The 21,931-nt window shown below is 40.1% G+C and overlaps 2 protein-coding genes across 4 annotated transcripts; both read left to right on the top strand.

Moving 5' to 3' along the window:
* Positions 1 to 228: 228 nt before the first annotated feature.
* On the top strand, positions 229 to 689 carry LOC137252418 (mitochondrial import receptor subunit TOM5 homolog). Its single transcript, XM_067788059.1, has 2 exons — positions 229 to 441; positions 495 to 689. Exons 1-2 carry the CDS (start codon positions 330 to 332, stop codon positions 524 to 526), a joined length of 144 nt encoding a protein of 47 aa, XP_067644160.1. The 5' UTR covers positions 229 to 329; the 3' UTR covers positions 527 to 689.
* Positions 690 to 16,226: 15,537 nt separating this feature from the next.
* Positions 16,227 to 21,525, top strand: LOC137252331 (uncharacterized). 3 transcript variants are annotated; one of them, XM_067787871.1, is made up of 7 exons: positions 16,227 to 16,665; positions 16,722 to 16,907; positions 19,586 to 19,641; positions 19,768 to 19,830; positions 20,315 to 20,527; positions 20,586 to 20,742; positions 20,810 to 21,525. In XM_067787871.1, the coding sequence occupies exons 1-7, from the start codon at positions 16,647 to 16,649 to the stop codon at positions 20,950 to 20,952; spliced, it is 837 nt and encodes a 278-aa protein (XP_067643972.1). In that variant the 5' UTR covers positions 16,227 to 16,646; the 3' UTR covers positions 20,953 to 21,525. The 3 variants fall into 3 exon arrangements, with proteins under 3 accessions (XP_067643972.1, XP_067643973.1, XP_067643974.1); XM_067787872.1 differs by having other exon boundaries at positions 20,589 to 20,742; XM_067787873.1 differs by having other exon boundaries at positions 20,315 to 20,503.
* Positions 21,526 to 21,931: the final 406 nt, after the last annotated feature.

Raw genomic sequence — 21,931 nt, forward strand, 5'->3', positions numbered from 1 at the left:
AGATTGCGCATTCACGAGATCAAAATTGCTTCATTCTGCGCAAATACGTAACACTTGACGGCTTGAGCGAATGAAAGAAAGAGAGAGAAAAACAAGAGCTAAAGGAAATTGATGTAAAATTGCCCATAAAAAGCTGACCTCTGTTTATACGGGCAATGCGCAATCTTGTATTATGATTTCTGATTTATAAAAATCCATAATGATATCGATAAAATGATCGATAACCGATAAACATCTTCATCCTCAATTTTCTTTTCCAAAAATTGGAATTAGTTGTTTACTAAATTTTTGAAAAGCAACATTAAAATTAATTAAAATAATAAATCGACATGTTTCGTATGCCGCCGCAGATCGATCCGGCTGAGGAAAAGAAACGCGTGCAAGCTGATGTACGGAACAATGTTTTGTTTTTCGCAGTGCTTTGTGCTGCAATCCGACTTGGTTAGTAAATTACCTTATTTTAATTGTGTTTTGATAAATGATTTATCCCGTAGCTCCTTTCGTATTGGGCAAAATGCAAGCATAACGTTTCGCTCCATGAAATGGAACATCAGATCCTGAAGGCCGTTTTGCTGCTTAAGTCCGTAGTTATAAGTTTTAAAACTATAAACTGTAATGGCTTTATTTGGAACCAAACTAGCATTGGAATTTTATGATTATAAAGGCATGCTCTCTGTTTCTACACGAAATCATACCACTCTTAATACACGTCCAAAAATATCGGGAAGGGCGTCAAACGACGCTTAACTACATGAATAGTTTCAATTTCTTTTGCAAATATCTTCACATACACAAAATCTTTTATTTCCGTTTTCGGAATAGAGATACTGGGCCCAAAACGCTCCCTTTGACTCACCCCGATTGTTTTTGACGTGTATTAAGAGTGTGATGCTGTCTTATAGCATTACCCTTTTGTACACCAAAGTTTTTCCTGTGTACAACAACCACGTAAAAAGTTTCATTTTCAAATATTTCTTGGAACAAGTGCAGTATACGGACAATGCTGATATAAAAAAAACGAAAAATTGAGATCGATAGGTATTAATAAAAGAAACATAACGATATATATTTTTTTGTTGGGCAAACAACAACAACAAAAGTTATTAAAGGTTGTTGTTGTTGTTGTAGCAATGCTCGCCCCACCTAATAGCCGCGACCGATCACAAATTGTCATCAATATCCTCTAACGGGAGTCCAAGGAAACTTGCCGTTTCAACAGGGGTGGACCATAAGGAAAGGGGTGTTAGAGGCGTTGGTTCCACATTACAATTAAAGAAATGGTTGGTGTCATGTGGGGACACATTGCAAGCCGGGCATACATTTTGTATGTCGGGGTTGATTCTGGATAGGTAGGAGTTTAACCTGTTACAGTATCCAGAACGAAGTTGAGCAAGAGTGACACGCGTTTCCCTGGGGAGTATGCGTTCCTCTTCTGCGAGTTCTGGATATTTTTCTTCAAGTACTGGATTCACCGGGCAATTCCCGACATAAAGGTCCGACGCCTGTCTATGGAGTTCACCAAGGACCTGCTTGTGTTTTTCCGCTTCATACGGCTGGGTTCTCAGGTGCCGTATTTCCTCAAAATGCTTACGGAGATGACTCCTTAGGCCCCTAGGCGCTGCTGGTTCGTCAATCAGATGTCTGTTGGGATGCCCAGGTTTCTGGGTATTCAACAGAAACTGTTTGGTCAGCATCTCATTTCTCTCCCTGATGGGGAGTATTCTCGTCTCATTATGCAGATGGTGTTCTGGGGACATAAGAAGACAGCCCGTGGCGATTCTGAGAGCAGTATTTTGGCAGGCCTGTAGTTTCTTCCAGTGGGTGGATTTAGGCTTGGCGACCATATGGGTGACGCGTAGCACGTAATCGGCTGGCTAATTGCTTTGTATGTGGTCAAGAGCGTTTCTTTATCTTTTCCCCAGGTACTGCCAGTAAGGGATTTGAGGATTTTATTACGGCTCTGAATTCTTGGAACAATTGCGGTTGCGTGCGCACCAAAATGTAGATCCTGATCAAACGTCACACCCAAGATTTTGGGGTGTAGGACAGTCGGTAGCGTAGTGCCATCGACGTGGATGTTCAATATGGTCGACATTTGGGGCGTCCATGTTGTAAATAAAGTCGCGGAAGATTTAGTCGGTGACAATGCCAGGTTTCGCGAGGCGAAAAAACTGGAGAGATTAGGGAGATAGCCGTTTATTTTATTGCATAGATAATCGATCTTTGGGCCTGGGCCTGTGGCCATTATTGTGCAGTCATCGGCGTAGGAAACGATTGTGACTCCTTCCGGTGGTGAAGGTAGCTTAGATATGTAGAAATTAAACAAAAGCGGGGATAGGACACCACCCTGTGGCACCCCTTGTTTAATTCTCCTTTGTTTTGATGTTTCGTTTCTGAATTGCACCGATGCCTGCCGACCACCCAGATAATTTGCGGTCCACCTTTTAAGACATGGGGGAAGGGTAGACCCTTCCAGGTCTTGCAGTAACGAGCCATGGTTGACCGTATCAAAAGCTTTTGATAGGTCTAACGCTACGAGTACTGTTCTATGGTGGGGATATTGATTCAAACCGCAATTTATCTGGGTGCTAATGACATTTAACGCGGAGGTAGTGCTATGAAGTTTTCTGAAGCCATGCTGATGAGGGGCTAGCTGCAAATGTGCTTGGAAATAAGGGAGCAAAATGGCTTCAAGCGTCTTTGCCACTGGCGATAGGAGAGATATCGGACGATATGACTCACCTACGTTAGCTGGTTTCCCAGGCTTTAGTAGCGGGACCACCTTGGCCATTTTCCATTTCTCGGGTATGACAAAGGTGGAAAGAGACAGGTTGAAGACATGCGCTAAATATTTGAAACCCTCTTTCCCTAGGTTTTTAAGCATCGGCATGGCTATGCCGTCTGGGCCCACTGCTTTGGATGGTTTAGCGCGACCAATGGCGTCCTCAACCTCTCTAGCGGTGATGGTAATTGGTGACGCGCTGAGTTTGTGTTTATGTGCGTGTCTATTGGCTGTCCGTCTATCTTTGTCGACCGTAGGATGCATTATATATTGTCGGCTGAAAGCGCTCGCGCATTTTTTCGCATCCGACAGCACCTTATCGCCAAAGGCGATGGAAACTTTGTCTTTGTGCTTAGTCGGATTCGATAGGGACTTTACGGTGGACCAAAGTTTACCTACACCGGTAGAGAGGTTACAACCTCTTAGGTGCTCTTCCCATTTCGCCCGTTTGTGTTCGTCCACAAGCAATCTGATGCGTTGGTTTATATCCCTTATTTGGGGGTCGCCTGGATCAAGCTGTCTTATAAGGTCGCGTTCCCTCGCTAAGCTCGCGGCCTCCGCCGGGAAGTGGGGCCAGATTTCGGGAATTCTCCCGGCGGGAATGAAATGTGCCGAGGCGGATTCAATGACCTTACGGAAGGCACGCTCCCCTTGGCGGGCATCAGTCGGGATAGGGAGGGCAGCAAAGCTGCTGTCTGTTGCAGATTTATATTCTTCCCACTTTCCTTTTTTGAAGTTTATGAAAGTGCGTTTTTTGGTGACGATGAAGTCGGCGGTACGCTCGAACGAAATAAGTATAGGCAGGTGGTCGGATGCCAATGATACCATCGGCTGCCAGTTTACGCAGTGTACGAGTTCTGCGCTCACGATTGAGATATCTGGCGAACTGTGACAGCTTCCAACCATACGTGTGGGGCGTCTCCGTTTATTGTGCAGAACGTCGTTTCGTCTATTTGATCCGCCAACATCTCACCCCTACTTTCCGCCCGCAAGTTTGAATGTCATAGGTCGTGATGGGCATTGAAATCGCCTAAGATAATGCGATTGTTGCCAGTGAGTAAGGCCTCGATATTAGGGCGGTATCCACTGGGGCAACAGGTGACAGGAGGGATGTAGATGTTGATGATTTCTAGATTTGCATCGCCTGACCGGACAGATAGGCCTTGACGTTCTAGGACATTGTCACTGCGGTCGATGCCAGGATCAAATATATGATATTGCACAGAGTGGTGTATAATAAACGCGAGGCCGCCTCCATTTCCGCTCTCGCGGTCTTTCCTGTGGACATTATAACCAGAGCAGGTCTGCAATGCAGATCTTGCTGTGAGTTTAGTCTCTTGAATCGCAGCAATGCGGATGTTGTGCCGCTTCATGAAATCGACTATCTCCGTAATCTTCCCAGTTAGTCCATTACAGTTGAACTGCAGAATTCTGAAGTGCATGAGGGGTGACGCCGCCACTCTAGGGGTAAGTGAGGGGTGACTACGCCTAGGTTGTGGAAGGCCAGGACGCAATTGCTGTTGTGGCCTTGGGACTGGGCGCCCTTGGGCAAGCATTGGGGTACCCGGATGATTTGGGTTTGCGACCTGGCAACATGGCGCGATGAAACCCGTCGAGGGGTTGCCGTCGCGGAGACCAGAACATCTAGGAAAGTGGCACCACCCAAGGCAGGAGCTGCATTGAGCGGATGTCGCAAACCTATATATTCTGTGCTGGCAGACGGTGCAAACGGAGGCAGGGACTAAGAGTCTGTTTCCCTGACCTGCACGATTGCTGCCAGAAAAGAGGGGGGGAGAAGAAGACGGGGGCAGGGGCTGATGCTCAGCATTGCTACCAGCTCTACTACGAAGGTAGTAGTTATGAGTGGTATCAGCTGTTTGAGTTGCTGGCGCCGTGGGGCGCGAGCAGCAGCGGGTACTTGTTGTGGCTTGCTGAGCAGCGAAGCTGCTGGAAGGTAGTGGGGATACGCTTAGGCGTAGACTACGGGACGCCCTTGGGCGTGAGCAGCAAGGAGCCACAAAAGATTTATAAAAGTTACGTGGACGTCGGGTTTTGGGATCAAGCCCAGAACAACCTGTCCGATGCAACCATCCCTTGCACGAGACACACTGAACAGAGTATGACCGTCCTAAAAAGATTCTTTTCTGGCAAATGCAGCAAAACCATTTCTCAGGACCGGGGTCAGGAGACGGACCCGGATTGGGTTCGATACCTTCCCGGAGTAAGAGAATATGTAGCAGTCCTGCTGCAAGGAGCTGCTGGGAGGATGACAATTTGTGGTAGGGACGAAACAAATTAAATGGGGTCACACTGAAATGACAGTCCTTGGTAGGGAAAAATCCCGAGTCGCTCCGGTACATAGAACCGACTGCCTTGGGAAGCGTTCATAAAGGTCAAAGTTCATAATGCGCTTTTTTTTAAATCTAAATTACTTCTAAAGTATTGAACCGATTATCAACGTCGTTGGATTGGTATTTCCAATACCTTTCATTTGATGTATATCTTAAGTATATAACTGCAAAGAATTTCCTGAAATAATATAATTTTTTAAAAAACATCAAAATTTTTAAAAACTTAATTTTTTTTTAATTTAATTGCTGTATTAAATATATGAAAATATAGTTTGGTAGATGGGAAATAATTTAAGCTTTCATTTAAAATTATATATAATATCTTTAGTCCCATCAATGCAATACCAACTGTCCTGTTCCTGGTATACCAAAAATTTTTTTTGGGCAAATTAACAGTAATTCTGCGCAGAACACCTGGTATTTGTTTCCTTTATGTACAGTTTGGTAGTTGGGAAATAATTTAAGCTTTCATTTAAAATTATATATAATATCTTTAGTCCCATCAATGCAATACCAACTGTCCTGTTCCTGGTATACCAAAACTTTATTTTGGGCAAATTAACAGTAATTCTGCGCAGAATACCTGGTATTTGTTTCCTTTATGTGCAGAACACCTTTCCGAGTTGGCGGCCTTCGGCCGCCCTTATTTAAATAACCCTGGGCTACGCCATGCCAAGTCCGGGTGGTTGTATGAACCGTGGCAACATGCCACTGTACGCACTCTTTTGCGCGTTTTTAGGTACAGCCTAATAAAATTACCACAACCACGTTTTGAAAATGGCAATAAGGCCATACTGGCTTTAACATTAGCCGTGTTTTTTAACACGCGCGTATACGTTTCTTTTGCGCGTGTTAAAAAACGCCTATCTTCGCTTAGATAATGCTTAGGAGACCCATCTAGCGGCTGTGGTAAAACAACTAGCTACAGCAACAGGGTGTACCGAAAAGCGGAGACGCAACGCTCTGATGGCCATAGGGTATAACATATAGCTGAATCAGTTGCGATGAATTGTGGACACACATATAATACATAGAATTAGTGTACAGGGTGAAACAAAGACACATATTTCAGTTACATCTGAGTATAATGCGTATTGAAATTTAGTAGGACAAAATTTATGCGCAGCAATTTCAGAGGTGTATTTATAATTTGTCTCTTAGCAGTCAATATAAACTTTAAGCGTAAACGGATATACGCGTGTTAAAAAACACGGCTATTAACGAAATATACATACACATACATACATATGTACAAATAAATATGCGTAATTTACTTAGTAAATATAGCACTTTTAAACATCGAATTTTTTAAGTATTTTACGGGATAGGAATACAAACAGCATATCAAATGGAAGGGAATTTTACTACCTATACCATGATAAAAAAAATGGATGTAGTTCCATTTAGTGTGACGTTAGCCACTTGACTTTTGCGGGGACAATGTCAATTTCATCAAAAGTGAGCTACCAGATTGAAAAATGTTACGAATTTTTCGAATTTTGATGGATTTCTTATTAACGAATACGACTAAATTGCTTTGATAGTTATTTTAAATAGAAAAGAAAAAAAAAATAAGGCCCATGCCTTGGAAATATTTTAATACGAAATATCAGCATAGAGAAGAAGGTTTTTAATAAGATTTTCGAGCTCCCGAAAATTGTTTCGGTGGAAAAAACATGGATCGAAGTATGCAAAGCAAGGGCAAATAGCCTTCTTAAGTGTCCGTACGTTTGCTCAGAACATTTGGACAAAACATACACGTTTGTCAATTGCTTGCTCAAAGGAGGTCCTTATAAACCGACACCGCAATTTCTTGATAATTTGGCTACAGGTCCACCTTTTTTAATTTTTTTTTATATACTATTTTTTTTGGGAGAACATTAACCTGTAGCTCTGCAGGTTAGCAACTAGTTATGAGAGTTTTTCTGCCCGTTGTACCAGGGATCACCTTGGGGCAGCCCCGCCTATACACATTCTGTGCCCTTTTAGCATTGACATAGATGTGCAGACTTTGGAGGTACACTTTTTCCCAACATGCCTTTAGAAATATCCACTGTAGGGGCATGATAATAGGGCCATGCTAGAACAACAGGATTTTTCGTGTATTTCTTGTCTGTCTAGGGGTTAAGCTGCCATAAAGATATGAGTCATTATCCACTATTTTTCAATAAAATTGCATGTTTTACTGTATTCTCAATCAATATATATGCACATAAATCGTGCTAAAGCATATTATTATTGTCTCAGATGACCATTGCGTTTTCATCCTAAAGGAAATTTCCATCTCGAAAAACCTCAATTTCGCCTTAAACAGTAACGGTATGGCAACGCTTCTGGCAAAACAACAAACATAATGAAACTTCAAAAATCCCCAAAGACGTCAAAAAATTTTGAGTGGAACTACCTTCTTTTTTGTATCATGACCTATACAATGAAAAAAAAAAAAAATGTTTGAAAATCGGTTCGATACTTAAAGAGAAATTTAGATTTAAAAAAAAATGCTTCATATGAACTTTGACCCTTAATAACTCCTGTTATTGTCATTTGCCCACAAAAAAATTTGTGTAGTTATACTCACCTTGACCATGTCTATCAATCCTCATACTTCTTTTTTTGATTTTGGAATTGTCCGTATACTGCACTAAGTCCAAAAATAGCGCGAGAGGGGTCAAAAGACTCCTATTGACTTCGACAACAATAATCCGAAGGCGGAAAAGAAAAATTTCTCTGTCTGGAGATATTTCTAGTTGAAGTTGGCAATTTTCATGTGGTTGTTGTAATGGTGTTGTGCACTGAAAAAAATTTGTGTACAAAATAATTTCGAAACGGACTTAATTTTGTTCCCATATTTGTGGACTGGCCGGTGTAACGTTTTACAAGACGGTGTGTCACCTAATTTTTATCAAAACTTACCATTTTAATTTTTATTTCTGTCAAAAGATATAAGCAAAGAAATCGGTTCAAATTTAAATGTGGTTGTTGTATTTTTCCAAATTTGTTGTACATACACACACTAATGCAGAAAGGTGTTCTGCGTGCATTTAGTTTTACCCCTCCAGGGATTTTTTTTAAATCGCGGCCGAAGACCGCCAACGTAGAAAGGTGTTCTGTGCAAAAAACTGGATCGGGTCACATATTTCGGACCCTCTCGGGTTCATTTTCTGTTTTTTGTAACTGTCTTTCGAAATAAATAAAATTTTTAAATTCCGCTTTCGGATTCTAAAAACGGAGCTTGTTGTTGTTGTTGTTGTAGCGATTAGTTACTCCTCGAAGGCTTTGGGGAGTGTTATCGATGTGATGGTCCTTTGTCGGATACAGATCCGATACGCTCCGGTAACACAGCACCATTAAGGTGCTGGCCCGACCATCTCGGGAACGATTTATATGGCCACATTAAACCTTCAGGCCATCCCTCCCTCCCCACCCCCAAGTTCCATGAGGAGCTTGGGGTCGCCAGAGCTTCGTCTGTTAGTGAAACGGGATTCGCCGCTCGAAGGTGAGGTTGACAATTGGGTTGGAGAAGCTATATATTGTGCTACACAACCCCTTGAATCCCGAAACGGAGCTCGCTTCCCACGGTAGCCGGTTCTATGTACCGGAGCGACTCAGTATTTTTTTTTCCCGACCAAGGGCTATAATTTCAGTGTAACCATATTTAATTTGTTATGTCCCTTTATGTTATGTTAATTTGTCATCGTCGGAGCAGCTCCTTGCAGTTGGACTGCTCCATACCCTCCTGCTCCGGGAAGGTATTGAACCTTAAGTGCCTTAAAAGGATTCACTTAAAAAAATTTTAAGAAATTAATTTCACACAAACGAATATTTTCTGAACAAACTAAATTTTTTAATCTCCAAAAATATTTTCAATACTTTCATAAAAAAACTCAACATATTTGTTCAAAAGAAATAATATAAAAGTACAGTCTATTGACAACAAGTATAGGCGCCACACTACTTCCCCTCCAGACTAGCGGAAGTACATTTAAAGCTAGTTGAATTATGAATAGATTCGTGGGACTATTGACCGAACGTACTTGATAAAAATGCTGGCTTTAGACGTTTTTTGACCTTATGCGGACCATGGTAAGGAGAAATCGCATCATTTCGTTTCGAACAACAACATGCGTGGAATTCAGTAAATTTGAATTGACAAAAGGCTTTTTAACTGTATGATGTGCCGTATCTGATGGACGTATGAATCGCATTATATCTGTTAAGTTTTTTACGAACTCGTTGTGTGGAATGAATTTACTGTCAGTAAATATTTCGCCTGGCAGCCATAATGAAGCACCAAAACCATTTCAGCAGGGCTGGCTTCAATATCTGGTCTATACGTAGACCGAAGACCCATAAGAATGAGAGGTAGATGTTGAGACCAATTGTTGGTGTTGAAACACATTAAGGATGTCTTTAATTTAGATGCCATCGTTCTATTACACCATTAGCTTGCGGATGATAAGCTGTTGTTTTAATCTGGTTGATTCCAAGAAGTTTTGATAACTCAGTATAAAGTGTGGATGTAAACTGCCTTCCTTGATCGGAAGTAATGCGATGTGGTACTCCAAACCTTGAAAACTTACGAGTTTGCTTGCTACAGTTTCCGCGCTGTTATCAGTAATTGGAAAAGCTTCAGGCCATCTTGAGAATCGATCAATAACAGTAAGACAATAACGATATCCATTTGATGGGGGTAAAGGACCAATTAAATCAATATTAATGTGCTTAAAGCGCAGATATGAAGGCTTTGGGGAGTGTTATCGATGTGATGGTCCTTTGCCGGATACAGATCCGGTATGCTCCGGTAACAGCACCATTAAGGTGCCAGCCCGGCCATCTCGGGAACGATTTATATGGCTAAATTAAACCTTCACGCCATCCCTCCCTCACAACCAGCAAGTTCCATGAGGAGTTTCCCAAGGCAGTCGGTTCTATGTACCGGAGCGACTCGGGATTTTTCCCGTCCAAGGACTGTCATTTCAATGTAACCCCATTTAATTTGTTGCGTCCCTCCCACAAATTGTCATCCTCCCAGCAGCTCCTTGCAGCGGGAATGCTCCCTATTCTCTTGCTCCGGGAAGGTATCGAATCCAATCCGTGTCCGTCTCCTGACCCCGGTCCTGAGAAATGGTTTAGCTGCATCTGCCGGAAAAGAATCTTTTTAGGACGGTCATACTCTGTTCAGTGTGTCTCGTGTAAGGGATGGTTGCATCGGACAGGTTGTTCTGGGCTTGATCCCAAAACCCGACGTCCACGTAACTTTTATACATCTTTTGTGGCTCCTTGCTGTTCACGTCCAAGGGCGTCCCGTAGTATACGCCTTACTACGACTAACTGGGAAGATCACGGAGATAGTCGATTTCATGAAGCGGCACAACATCAGCATTGCTGCGATTCAAGAGACTAAACTCACAGGAAGATCTGCACTGCAAACCTGTTCTGAGTATAATGTCCACAGAAAAGATCGCATGAGCGGAAATGGAGCCGGCCTCGCGTTTATCATACACCACTCTGTGCAATATCATACATTTGATCCTGGCATCGACCGCAGGGACAATTTCTTAGAACGTCAAGGCCTATTTGTCCGGTCAGGCGATGCAAACCTAGAAATCATCAACATCTACATCCCTCCTAGCACCTGTTGCCCCAGTGGATACCGCTCTAATATTAGCGCCTTACTCACTGGCAACAATCGCATTATCTTAGGCGACTTTAATGCCCATCACGACCTATGGCATTCAAACTTGCGGGCGGACAGTAGGGGTGAGATGTTGGCGGATCAAATAGAAGAAACGACGTTCTGCACAATAAACGGAGACGCCCCCACACGTATGGTAGGAAGCTGTCACAGTTCGCCGGATATCTCAATCGTGAGCGCAGAACTCGTAAACTCCGTCAACTGGCAGCCGATGGTAACATTGGCATACGACCACCTGCCTATACTTATTCGTTCGAGCGTACCGCCGACTTCATCGTTACAGAAAACCGCACTTTCATGAACTTTAAAAAAGGAAAGTGGGATGAATACAAATCTTTTACAGACAACCTGTTTGCTGCCCTCCCTATCCCGACTGATGCCCGCCAAGGGGAGCGTGCCTTCCGTAAGGTCATTGAATCCGCCTCGGCACGTGTCATTCCCATCGGGAGAATTCCCGAAATTAGGCCCCACTTCCCGGCGGAGGCCGCAAACTTAGCGAGAGAACGTGACCTTATAAGACAGCTCGACCCAGGCGACCCCCAAATAAGGGATATCAACCAACGCATCAGACTGCTTGTGGATGAACACAAGCGGGCGAAATGGGAGGAGCACCTAAGAGGTTGTAACCTCTCTACCGGTGTGGGTGAACTTTGGTCCACCGTAAAGTCCCTATCGAATCCGTCTAAGCACAATGACAAATTTTCCATCGCCTTCGGCGATAAAGTGCTGTCGGATTCGAAAAAATGCGTGAGCGCTTTCTGCCGTCAATATGTAATGCATTCTACGGTCGACAAAGATAGACGGAGGGCCAACAGACACGCACATAAACATAAATTCAGCGCGTCACCAATTACCATCGCCGCCAGAGAGGTTGAAGATGCCATTGGTCACGCTAAACCATCCAAGCAGTGGACCCAGACGGCATAGCCATGCCGATGCTCAAAAGCCTTGGGAAAGAGGGTTTCAAATACTTAGCACATGTCTTTAACCTGTCTCTTTCCACCTTTGTCATACCCGAAAAATGGTAAATGGCCAAGGTGGTCCCGCTAGTAAAGCCTGGGAAACCAGCTAACATAGGTGAGTCGTATCGTTCGATATCCCTCCTATCGCCAGTAGCAAAGACGCTTGAAGCCATTTTGCTCCCCTACTTCCAAGCAAATTTGCAGCTAGCCTGTCAACAGCATGGCTTCAGAAAACTCCATAGCACCACTACCGCGCTAAATGCCGTCAGCACCCAGATAAATTGCGGTTTAAATCAAAACCCCCACCATAGAACAGTACTCGTAGCGCTAGACTTATCAAAAGCCTTTGATACGGTCAACCATGGCACGTTACTGCAAGACCTGGAAGGGTCTACCCTTCCCCCATGTCTTAAAAGGTGGACCGCAAATTATCTGGGAGGTCGGCAGGCATCGGTGCAATTTAGAAACGAAACATCAAAACCAAGAAGAATTAAACAAGGGGTGCCACAGGGTGGTGTCTATCTCCACTTTTGTTTAATTTCTACACATCTAAGCTACATTCACCACCAGAAGGAGTCACTATCGTTTCATACGCTCGATCGATGAGCTCTGCAACAGAATAAACGGCTACCTCCCTGATCTCTCCAGTTTTTTCGCCTCGCGAAACCTGGCATATCACCGACTAAATCTTCCGCGACCTTATTTACAACATGGACGTCCCAAATGTCGACCATTTTGAACATGCACGTCGGTGGCACTACGCTACCGACTGTCCTACACCCCAAAATCTTGGGTGTGACGTTTGATCAGGATCTACATTTTGGTGAGCACGCAGCCGCAATTGTTCCGTAAATCCAGAGCCGTAATAAAATCCTCAAGTCCCTTGCTGGCAGTACCTGGGGAAAAGATAAAGAAACGCTCATTACTACATACAAAGCAATTGGCCAGCCGTTTACGTGCTACGCGTCACCCATATGGTCGCCAAGCCTAAAAATTACCCACTGGAAGAAGCTACAGGCCTGTCAAAATACTGCTCTCCGAATCGCCACGGGCTGTCTTCTTATGTCCCCAGAACATCATCTACATAATGAGGCGAGAATACTCCCTATCAGGGAGAGAAATGAGATGCTAACCAAACAGTTCCTGCTGAATACCCAGAAACCTGGGCATCTAAACAGACATCTGATTGATGAGCCAACAACAACAGGGGCTTAAGGAGTCATCTCTGTAAGCATTTTGAGGAAATAAGGCACCTAAGAACCCAGCCGTATGAAGCAAAAAAACACAAGCAGGTCCTTGGTGAACTCCACAAACAGGCGTTGGACCTTTATGTCAGGAATTGCCCGGTGAATCCAGTACTCAAAGAAAAGTACCCAAAACTTGTGGAAGAGGAACGCATACTCCCCAGGGAAACGCGTGTCACTCTTGCTCAACTTCGTTCTGGATACTGTAACAGGTTAAACTCTTACCTATCCAGAATCAACCCCGACATACAAAATGTATGCCCCGCTTGTAATGTGTCCCCATATGACACCAACCATCTCTTTAATTGTAATGTGGAACCAACGCCTCTAACACCCGTTTCATTATGGTCCACCCCTGTTGAAACAGAAAGTTTCCTTGGACTCCCGTTATAGGATATTTTTATTTATTTATTTATTTATTGACAGCCATATGGCCTATAATCCTTTTGATTTTATATAATTCGTATTAAATATATGTTTTACAATAATTATATAATAGGTTTTTAAATTTCTTCAAATTATTGCACGTTTTAATATCTGCAGGTAACTCATTAAACATTTTCAAACCTTTATAGTACAGATCTAGATTTGCATTTTCTGTGTGGCAACGTGGTAATGTGAAATGGTGTCTATCTCTAGTAGGATAGGTGTGTGTATCACTGCTCTAGCTTAAGTTCTCTCTCAGGTAGTTCGGAAGTGCTCCTGTCTTAATGTTGTATATATATTTCATTGTGTGAAAGGAGATTAGTTGCTTTACGTTCAGCCATTTAAGAGTGTTCAGCATTGATGAAATACTTGTGTCGTACCGCGCGTTGAGTATATGTCTCATTGCTCCATTTTGCATTTTTTGCAACTTGTTTATTTGTGAGTCCGATGTGATAAACAAAACACTGGCACAATATATAAAATGGGGTTTTATGATGGATTTATATACTAATATTTTATACTTCCTTTTTAAATATTTGCATGTTCTTTTCATAAATCCAATTTTCTTTGAGATTTTACTCACTACGTAGTCAACATTATCACAGAATTTTAATTTATTGTCAATTATGACGCCGAGATATTTGCTTTTCTTTACCTCCCTAATGGTTTCGTTTTTTATATTTAAAGTATGTGGTTCTAAATTTAGTTTATTTGATGTGGATATAACCATGTAATTTGTTTTTTCCACATTTACCATTAACTTCCCTACAAGACGCGTGAGCAGAACGCTGATGTGTTCACCAACACATTCACACAAAAGTATTGCGATTACTAATACATACAAACTTGGTGTTGTTAATTTTTTTTTCAAGTTTGCCCGAAACTGTGCGTACCTGTCCATAAATAACTCAATTTGTGTTCCCTTGCATTATTTTCGGTCAGTTTTGCGAACACGAGGACGATATTTGGAGAATATCAGAACAAAGCTATTATTTTCTAAAACGCAAAAGACTTAAAATTTTCAGAGCGCGACGGGATTTTTAAATTAATTAATTAATAAAATAAAGGTTAATATAATAAAAAAAAATATGAAAAGAAGGCATTTTGCTAATTGGTTATCGAAAGAGAAAAAGCTCTTTGACGATAACGTTAAAATGTTTAAAGAACTTGAGAAGTCCTCTCAAGATAAAGTGCAAAGTGTTGCTAATTCTTTGGAAAGTGTTGCTAATCCTTTGGAAAGTGAGGCTAATCCTTTGAGTAGTGAGATTTTGCAGTCAGTGTTTGCCAGTTGATAGTGTTCGAAGTGATTGTGATGAAAGCGTAGAAGAGTGTTTAGGTGCCCAAAGTTATTATGTAGAAGAGGGTGCAGGTACGGATCTGAACGACTTGCTAAGAAGTTGGACCATAGATTTTAAAGTTGCTCATAATATTATAGACGGACTTCTTCAGGCACTCCAAAAGGGTGGGATAAAGGATGTACCGTTGTGTGCCAAAACTCTTTTAGACACCTTTCGAGAAAAAGTCAGTGTAGAATCTATGTCAAATGGTGAATTTTTGTACTTTGGTATACAAGACCAACTAGTTTCTAAACAATTTTCATTTTTGGAGGCACAAGAAGAGGTTTTAATTGATGTGGGAGTAGATGGTCTCAAACTTTTTAACAGTTCAAGTCGAGTTTTATGGCCTATTCTTGGAGCACTAGTACATTTTCCTAGTGTTGATCCTTTTGTTATAGCTAGCTTCTCAGGTTTTAAAAAGCCTGAAAATATTAATGATTTTATGGCTAAGTTCGCTTCAGAGGCAAAATCCCTGCGAGAAAACGGTATTGCTGTCGGTCCCAATAAAGTGTTGTTAAGATTTGATGTGCGTGTGTTCATTTGCGACTCCCCAGCTAGGGCGTTTGTAAGTGGTGTTATGTCATTTAATGCCAAACATGGATGCCCCAGGTGTCATATAGGGGGTGACTGGGATGGGAAAGTATATTTACCCACAACGTCTGGTATACCCAGGACGGATATAAGTTTTGAGAAAAGAGATCATGTGTCTCACCACAGTCCTCAATTCAGGCAACAGAAAACCGTTTTAGAAGATGCCGGCTTTAAAATGGTTTCTCAGTTTCCACTAGACTGTATGCATTTGGTAGATTTAGGTGTCGTAAAAAGGTTTTTAAAAAGTTTGAATAGCGATGCAAATATCCGAAAGATAAATGAAAATATTAAATTTATTTCGAATTACTTTCCGTCTGAATTCTGTCGTACTGCGAGAAGTTTAGATGAAGTTAGTCGGTGGAAAGCAACGGAATTCAGACAGTTCCTGCTATACACAGGCATTTTTGTTTTAAAAGACTGCATAAGTAGTGAGTTGTACTTCCTTTTCCTACTACTACATACCGGCATTCGACTTCTTTAAAGTGAAAGGTCGTTTAGGTCTGAGGCTGATGTTGCCCAAGATATATTAGAGCATTTCGTCACGCAGTTCAGTATAATGTTTGGGAAGGAAAGCGTTACTTTCAACATTCATGGTTTATTACACTTGTCAGAATGTGTCAAAAATCTTGGTCCTTTAGATTCCTTTTCTGCTTACAGGTTTGAAAATTTTATGCAATTTTTAAAAAGATAGTAAGAAAACCAAATCAAATATTGCAACAGCTGTTTTTAAGGTTGAAAGAAAGGCAGGATGTAAGTTCATCGATTCACAAACCTTCCAAGCAATGCTCTTTCGATATTGATTTAAAGAAAGATAAAGACTGTTTTTTTATAGCAAAAAAGTCGGCCCTATAAAGGTAGTAGAACTTGTAGGGTCAGGAGAATTGGAAATAGTGCAATGTACTGTTTTTCGGAAAACGCAAAATTTTTTCGATGTACCTGTTAGCTCCTCCGATAGTTTAGGTATTGTTGTTGCAAGTGAGCCAAGCTTAAATTTGGTTGATTTAAAGAGAGAAGATCTTGATTACAAGTACTTCTGTATCCCTCAGGAAAGCAAATTTTTGCTTATACCCCTTCTTCACCACCTATTCCATGAGTTTTCCAATTAAGCCACTTTTTCCTAACCCTTGTTTCATAAACTTTCAATAAAGTAACACTTTCCACACTTTCGAATAAATAACTCTTAAAAATATAATTAAAACGTATCCTTTAGCATTTGATTCTAAAGTTTTTGAAGAGTCCAGTTACAAGAAGTGCAGTTATGGAATCTACAAATAATGGTAAGAAAATCTCTTGTACATGATTTGTACATAAGTTAACTTTCAATAATTTTCAGCGAATTCTTTCAATAAAGTGTTTGCAACGAATATACGTTTTAATGAGGCTACATCTGAAGCCGAAGGTGCTGCCATTTCCTCAGCAGGAATGGTAGTCGATCAGGCTGAAGGACTGCTACAAGGAGATCAGGCTGAAGATGTTGGAACCAACCAAATTGAAGTCAACCTGGCAGGACCTAATGGAGGTAAATTTTTTAAATTTTCATTTGGTTGTTTTAAACCCCCCTTCTAGAGTACTACCTTTCGTTTATACACAAATCATTTGGCCACATATAGTTAAAAATCAAATATCCCCATGTTATTTGTAGGTGAAAACAAAAATCGTGATAAACACCACTTAACTTTAAAATTAAAAGCTTAAATGTTGATAGACCATCTCTTTGAATGTCCTTAACCATATTTTCACTATACCAAAAGAGAAAGCTTTATATTTATTCAGTCCGCCCTAATACATTTGCACATCGATTGCTGCCCTATCGCAGAATGGGATTGCACACCGACCTATTTCAGACTTATTTTTTAGAAAACAGATAATCCAGATGTAATGTTTCTATATTTTTCCATTGTCCAAGCAAAGAAATGATTGCCAAGATGAAAGCTCCATGTAATATCATGCCAGAAGTTACATTTACAAGTATAGATGCACCCTTTAATACAAAGACGGGTATAATATCCAGGTGTAACATGATAATTAAATTTAATAGCGCAGGATTGAATAAAGGGCCCTCTGGTTTAGCAAAAGAATTCCCACATTGCAACAAGTCATAACTGGAAACATTCCCCGACATAACATCGCTGCACTTTCCACCACTATTAAAGCAGAACCAGATATAGTAATCACAAAGAAATTTGCTATGTAGAGCACCCCATTGCGGTAATTCTTTACTTTAGCTCACAACTGCTACAACTCGACCGCGTTTTGATCCCAGGACCATGAATCCGAAAGCGGAAATTCAAAATTTTATTTCTGTCAAAAGATATTTCCAAAAAACCAAAAAATGGCCCCGAAGCACTGCGAAACCGGGGGTGGGATCCATATTTTGGTAGTAGTGCAGTTTACGGTACCCACCCTAAAGTTGGGCTAAGATTTTCGAGTGAGGTATTAATCTCGAGAACAATAATCCGAAGGCGGAAAAGAAAAATTTTATCTCTGTCCGGAGATATTTGCAGTTGAAGTTGGCGATTTTAATGTGGTTGTTGTTATGTTTATACCCACAAAAAAATTGTGCATCACTGTGGCGGTAGCCACGGTTATACCACACACCCGGACTTGGCATGGCGTAGCCCAGGGTTATTTATTATAAGCGCGGCCGAAGGCCGGCAACGCAGAAATGTGTTCTGCGCAAAAATACTATGGATCCCACCCCCGGTTTCGGAGGGGCCCGGGGTCTTTTTTTTTTTGTTTTTCGTTAATATCTTTTGAATGGATAAAAAAAAGGGTAATAGTCTAGTTGAGGGGTCGACTGCTAATACTCTACCAAAAATATCGAGAGAGGTGTCAAATGACGCGTCTTGACATCAGTATTAATAATCCGAAAGCGGAAAATAAAAATATTAACTCGTTCAAAAGATATTACCGAAAAACCGAAAAAAGACCCACGGGTACCTCCGAAACCGGGGGTGGGATCCATAGTATTTTTGCGCAGAACACCTTTCTGAGTTGGCGGCCTTCGGCCGCGCTTATAAAAAATAACCCTGGGCTACGCCATGCCAAGTCCGGGTGTGTGGTATAACCGTGGCTATCGCCACGGTGATGCACAAATTTTTTTGTGGGTACAAACACAACAACAACCACATACAAATCGCCAACTTCAACTGCAAATATCTCCGGACATGGATAAACTTTTTCTTTTCCGCCATCGGATTATTGTTCTCGAGAATAATACGCGTCTTTTGACACCTCTCTCGATATTTTTGGTATTATTTGCGTATTAGCAGTCGACCCCTCAACTAGACTATTACCAAAAAAAGTTAACTTCCGCTTTCGGATTCTTGATCTAGACGTGAATACGCGTCTTTTGATACCTCACTCGAAAATTTTGGCCCAAATTTCGGTGGGTACCGTAAACTGCACTATTACCCATATTTTTTGCGCAGAACACCTTTCTGCATTGGCGGCCTTTGGCCGCGCTTTTAAAAAACTACTCTGGGTGGGTCCAACACCGGTTTGGAGACCACAACTATATCCGCGCAAAACACTTTTACCCACAGTTTTTCTTGTGGGTACAAACATCAAAACAACAATCACATGAAAATTTTCAAATTTGTTTGCAAATATCTCAAACGAAATAAACTTTTGAATTTACGCTTTTGGATTCGTGATCCTGGATCCAAAGCGCGTCTTTTAACACCTCTCCTGATATTTTTGGACGAGTTTTAGCTGTTCTGAGCTAAAGTAAAGAATTACCGCCCTTGCTATCAATTCACTGCACTATTTATTTATTTTGCATTATAACAAAAGTTTTTTGGGCTTGAGAACTGTCTCACATCCAGTTTGATATGGGTTAGAGTTATTAAGTTACTCTATACACCAAGTTAATCACCAGTAAAGTTTTTTTCATTCCTAAGTGTCTTTTAAACTTGCACGAATATTTTAGCCAAAGGTAGATATGTGCAACAAAATTAACTTGATCAGCTGACTTCTATCGTTTTCAATGCCCCAACAAGAAAGCTATCAGTTAGGTAGCTGTGATGTATATTACATATTGCGGTACATAAAGTTAGTTGAAGCTTTTTCGACAGATAGCCAATAGAAAATTATGTCAAAAAGCTGTAACTAACTTTTAGTTCTTAACTAAGTTTGACTATGAATACGCCCCATTGTTTTGTATAAGATATTAAACATATATTATTCTTTTTATAGATGTGCTGAGAGTTTTGATGGAGATTATTTATAAGATGGATCAAATTGAACAGAATGTAAGAAGTAGGGTAATAGGAGACGGAGGAAAAATAGCATTAAAATTCAGAATGATTTTGTATTTAACTAGATATTTGTATTTTACAATATTCATGCAAAGTACTTTTTGTATTCTTTAAACTTAGCAACGTACACTCAGCTATAATCAAAGCGTACTAATGAAAATGGTGGAGGAAATAAAGCAAGATGTAAGTATTGTTTTTATTCAATTAATTTTACTTTTCGCTTCAATTATTCTCTAATGGCTTAGGCTTTTTTGTGTATATACAAATCTTTGCTATGCAGAATATTAGTTTCATTCGCCTAACGATAGATTACTTACTTCCTACTTAATTGGCGCTTAACCGTCTAAACGGTTATGGCCGTCCAACAACGATAGATTATTATTTTAAATATACAGCCCAATTCTCAATCCTTTTCCCGGGGAGATTTCTCCCGTTCTCCATACAAAAATTTGCCATTCTCAACCATTTTTGTATGGAGAACGGGCAAAATCTCTCCGGGAAAACATTGGGAATTGGGCTGATAACGAAAAAAGGTACCGACCATATCTCAACCAAACTACTTTGTTGCTAAAGCTCACATCTGAGCATATAATATTTTGTAACACCGATTTTCAACTCGTTTCTTGTTAATATATATACTTCAACAATAAACCTTCATTTTAAACAGGCGGTACCGAAGAGTGAAGTTTTGGCGCAACAGCACTTAATGCGAGAGTGCAAGGTGACGCTGAAGAAGGTGGAAAGCTCTGTGTGCAAAATTACTGGGGAAGTCAGAGACAAGTACATGGATGAAGTTGCCAGCGCATTGCCTCTCCAGAATGTATTAGAGGTTCTAAGGGTAGAAGAAAGATTGAAGGTAGAGGAGTATGCTGTAGCAATGGTAATTTGACCCAAAAAGTTATCTTTTACCATAATTTAATTTCGCTTTCATACTTTAGAAGGCTCATATGTTCAAAATTAAGGGCATTTCAGAGGACATACCCCGAGTAGTTAAAGAAATTTTTTGTGACACGTTGATGGAAGAGTACAACTGGGCGGGAGCAGCTGGAAAGAAAAGTCTCCAAAAGCTTTCCTTGTTCGAGACATTTCTTCGCGGTAAGATGTTATAAAGAGAGATGTATTATAGATTGTATTCCTATATTGATTTTTGGTACGTTTTTAGATGTATTCATACACCAAGGACATGCATCGTATGAAAAAGGAATGAGAAAAGCTGTTGAACTCAGCCACCACAGGATGGCACAAAGGAAATTCGGCAAAAAGCAAAAATTAGTTACTGCACAGACAAGCCCACCAGCGCAATGAATTGTTTCCTCTTTTCTTTTTCATTTAAGTTGCAGCTTTTGAATTTTCGGTTTTTTATATGTTTTTGAATTTTTTTAGTTTGCGGAATATATTTAAGTTAATTATTTACTGTTTTTAAGTTAGGCTAATGTAATATACAAACGAAGTTTTTAAGTTTTCGTAATATTTTTAAGTTAGTCAGTTACTTTTTTTAAGTTAGAATAATGTGATATTTAAATGAAGTTTTTTAAGTTTTCAAAATATTTTTTAATTTAGTCCCAATATTTAATTGAATTTTTTATATAGCTTTTATCATAACTACCTGAGACAAAAAGGACAATTAACTAATAAATAAAAGCCTTTTTGACAAAACATGTTGTGAACAAAATTTAAAAGAAATGAAATTTTAATTAATAATGAACACATAAAGAAAAGCAATCTGATATAAAAATGCAATTTATGTTTTTTTTAAAGAAATTACATTTTTATGAATACTGAATCCTTAAAAAAAGTAATGATCTACACATTTAAATAAGTAAAAGTTATAATAAATAATGCAATATATATATTTTTTATAGTTTTTTATCATAAGTACCTGAGAATGAAAAGACAAACAATTATTAGCTTTTTAAAGAAATGAAATTTTAATGAATACATAAAGAAAAGCAATGTGATATATACGTAAATAGGTAAAAATAAAAAAAAATAATGTAAATATACTTTATTTCAAGAAACGAAATTTTAATGAACAATGAAAACATTAAAAAAAGTAATCAGATATATAAGTAAATAAGTAAAACTAAGTGAGAATAAATAATGTGATATATATATTTAATTGGACGTTTTGAGATATTTTTATAGTCTTTTATCATAAGTACTATATAAATGTGCACATATATTGAATAATAAACGAATTTTTATATACATCTATCTGTATATGTTTTATTTATTATGATGCATCCTATGTGATTGATTTGCACATCCGGTTTGATGGATCCGC

Source organism: Eurosta solidaginis, chromosome 5 (assembly GCF_040869045.1).
Source record: "Eurosta solidaginis isolate ZX-2024a chromosome 5, ASM4086904v1, whole genome shotgun sequence".
Classification (NCBI taxonomy): Eukaryota; Metazoa; Arthropoda; class Insecta; order Diptera; family Tephritidae; genus Eurosta; species Eurosta solidaginis.

Coding starts and splice junctions, on each gene's coding strand:
- LOC137252418 (XM_067788059.1), top strand. CDS start 330: ATGTTTCGTATGCCGCCGCAGATCGATCCGGCTGAGGAAAAGAAACGC. Junction 442..494: donor TTGTGCTGCAATCCGACTTG/GTTAGTAAATTA, acceptor TTTATCCCGTAG/CTCCTTTCGTATTGGGCAAA.
- LOC137252331 (XM_067787871.1), top strand. Junction 16,908..19,585: donor CCTGGCAGGACCTAATGGAG/GTAAATTTTTTA, acceptor TTCTTTTTATAG/ATGTGCTGAGAGTTTTGATG. Junction 20,528..20,585: donor AGGAGTATGCTGTAGCAATG/GTAATTTGACCC, acceptor TTCATACTTTAG/AAGGCTCATATGTTCAAAAT.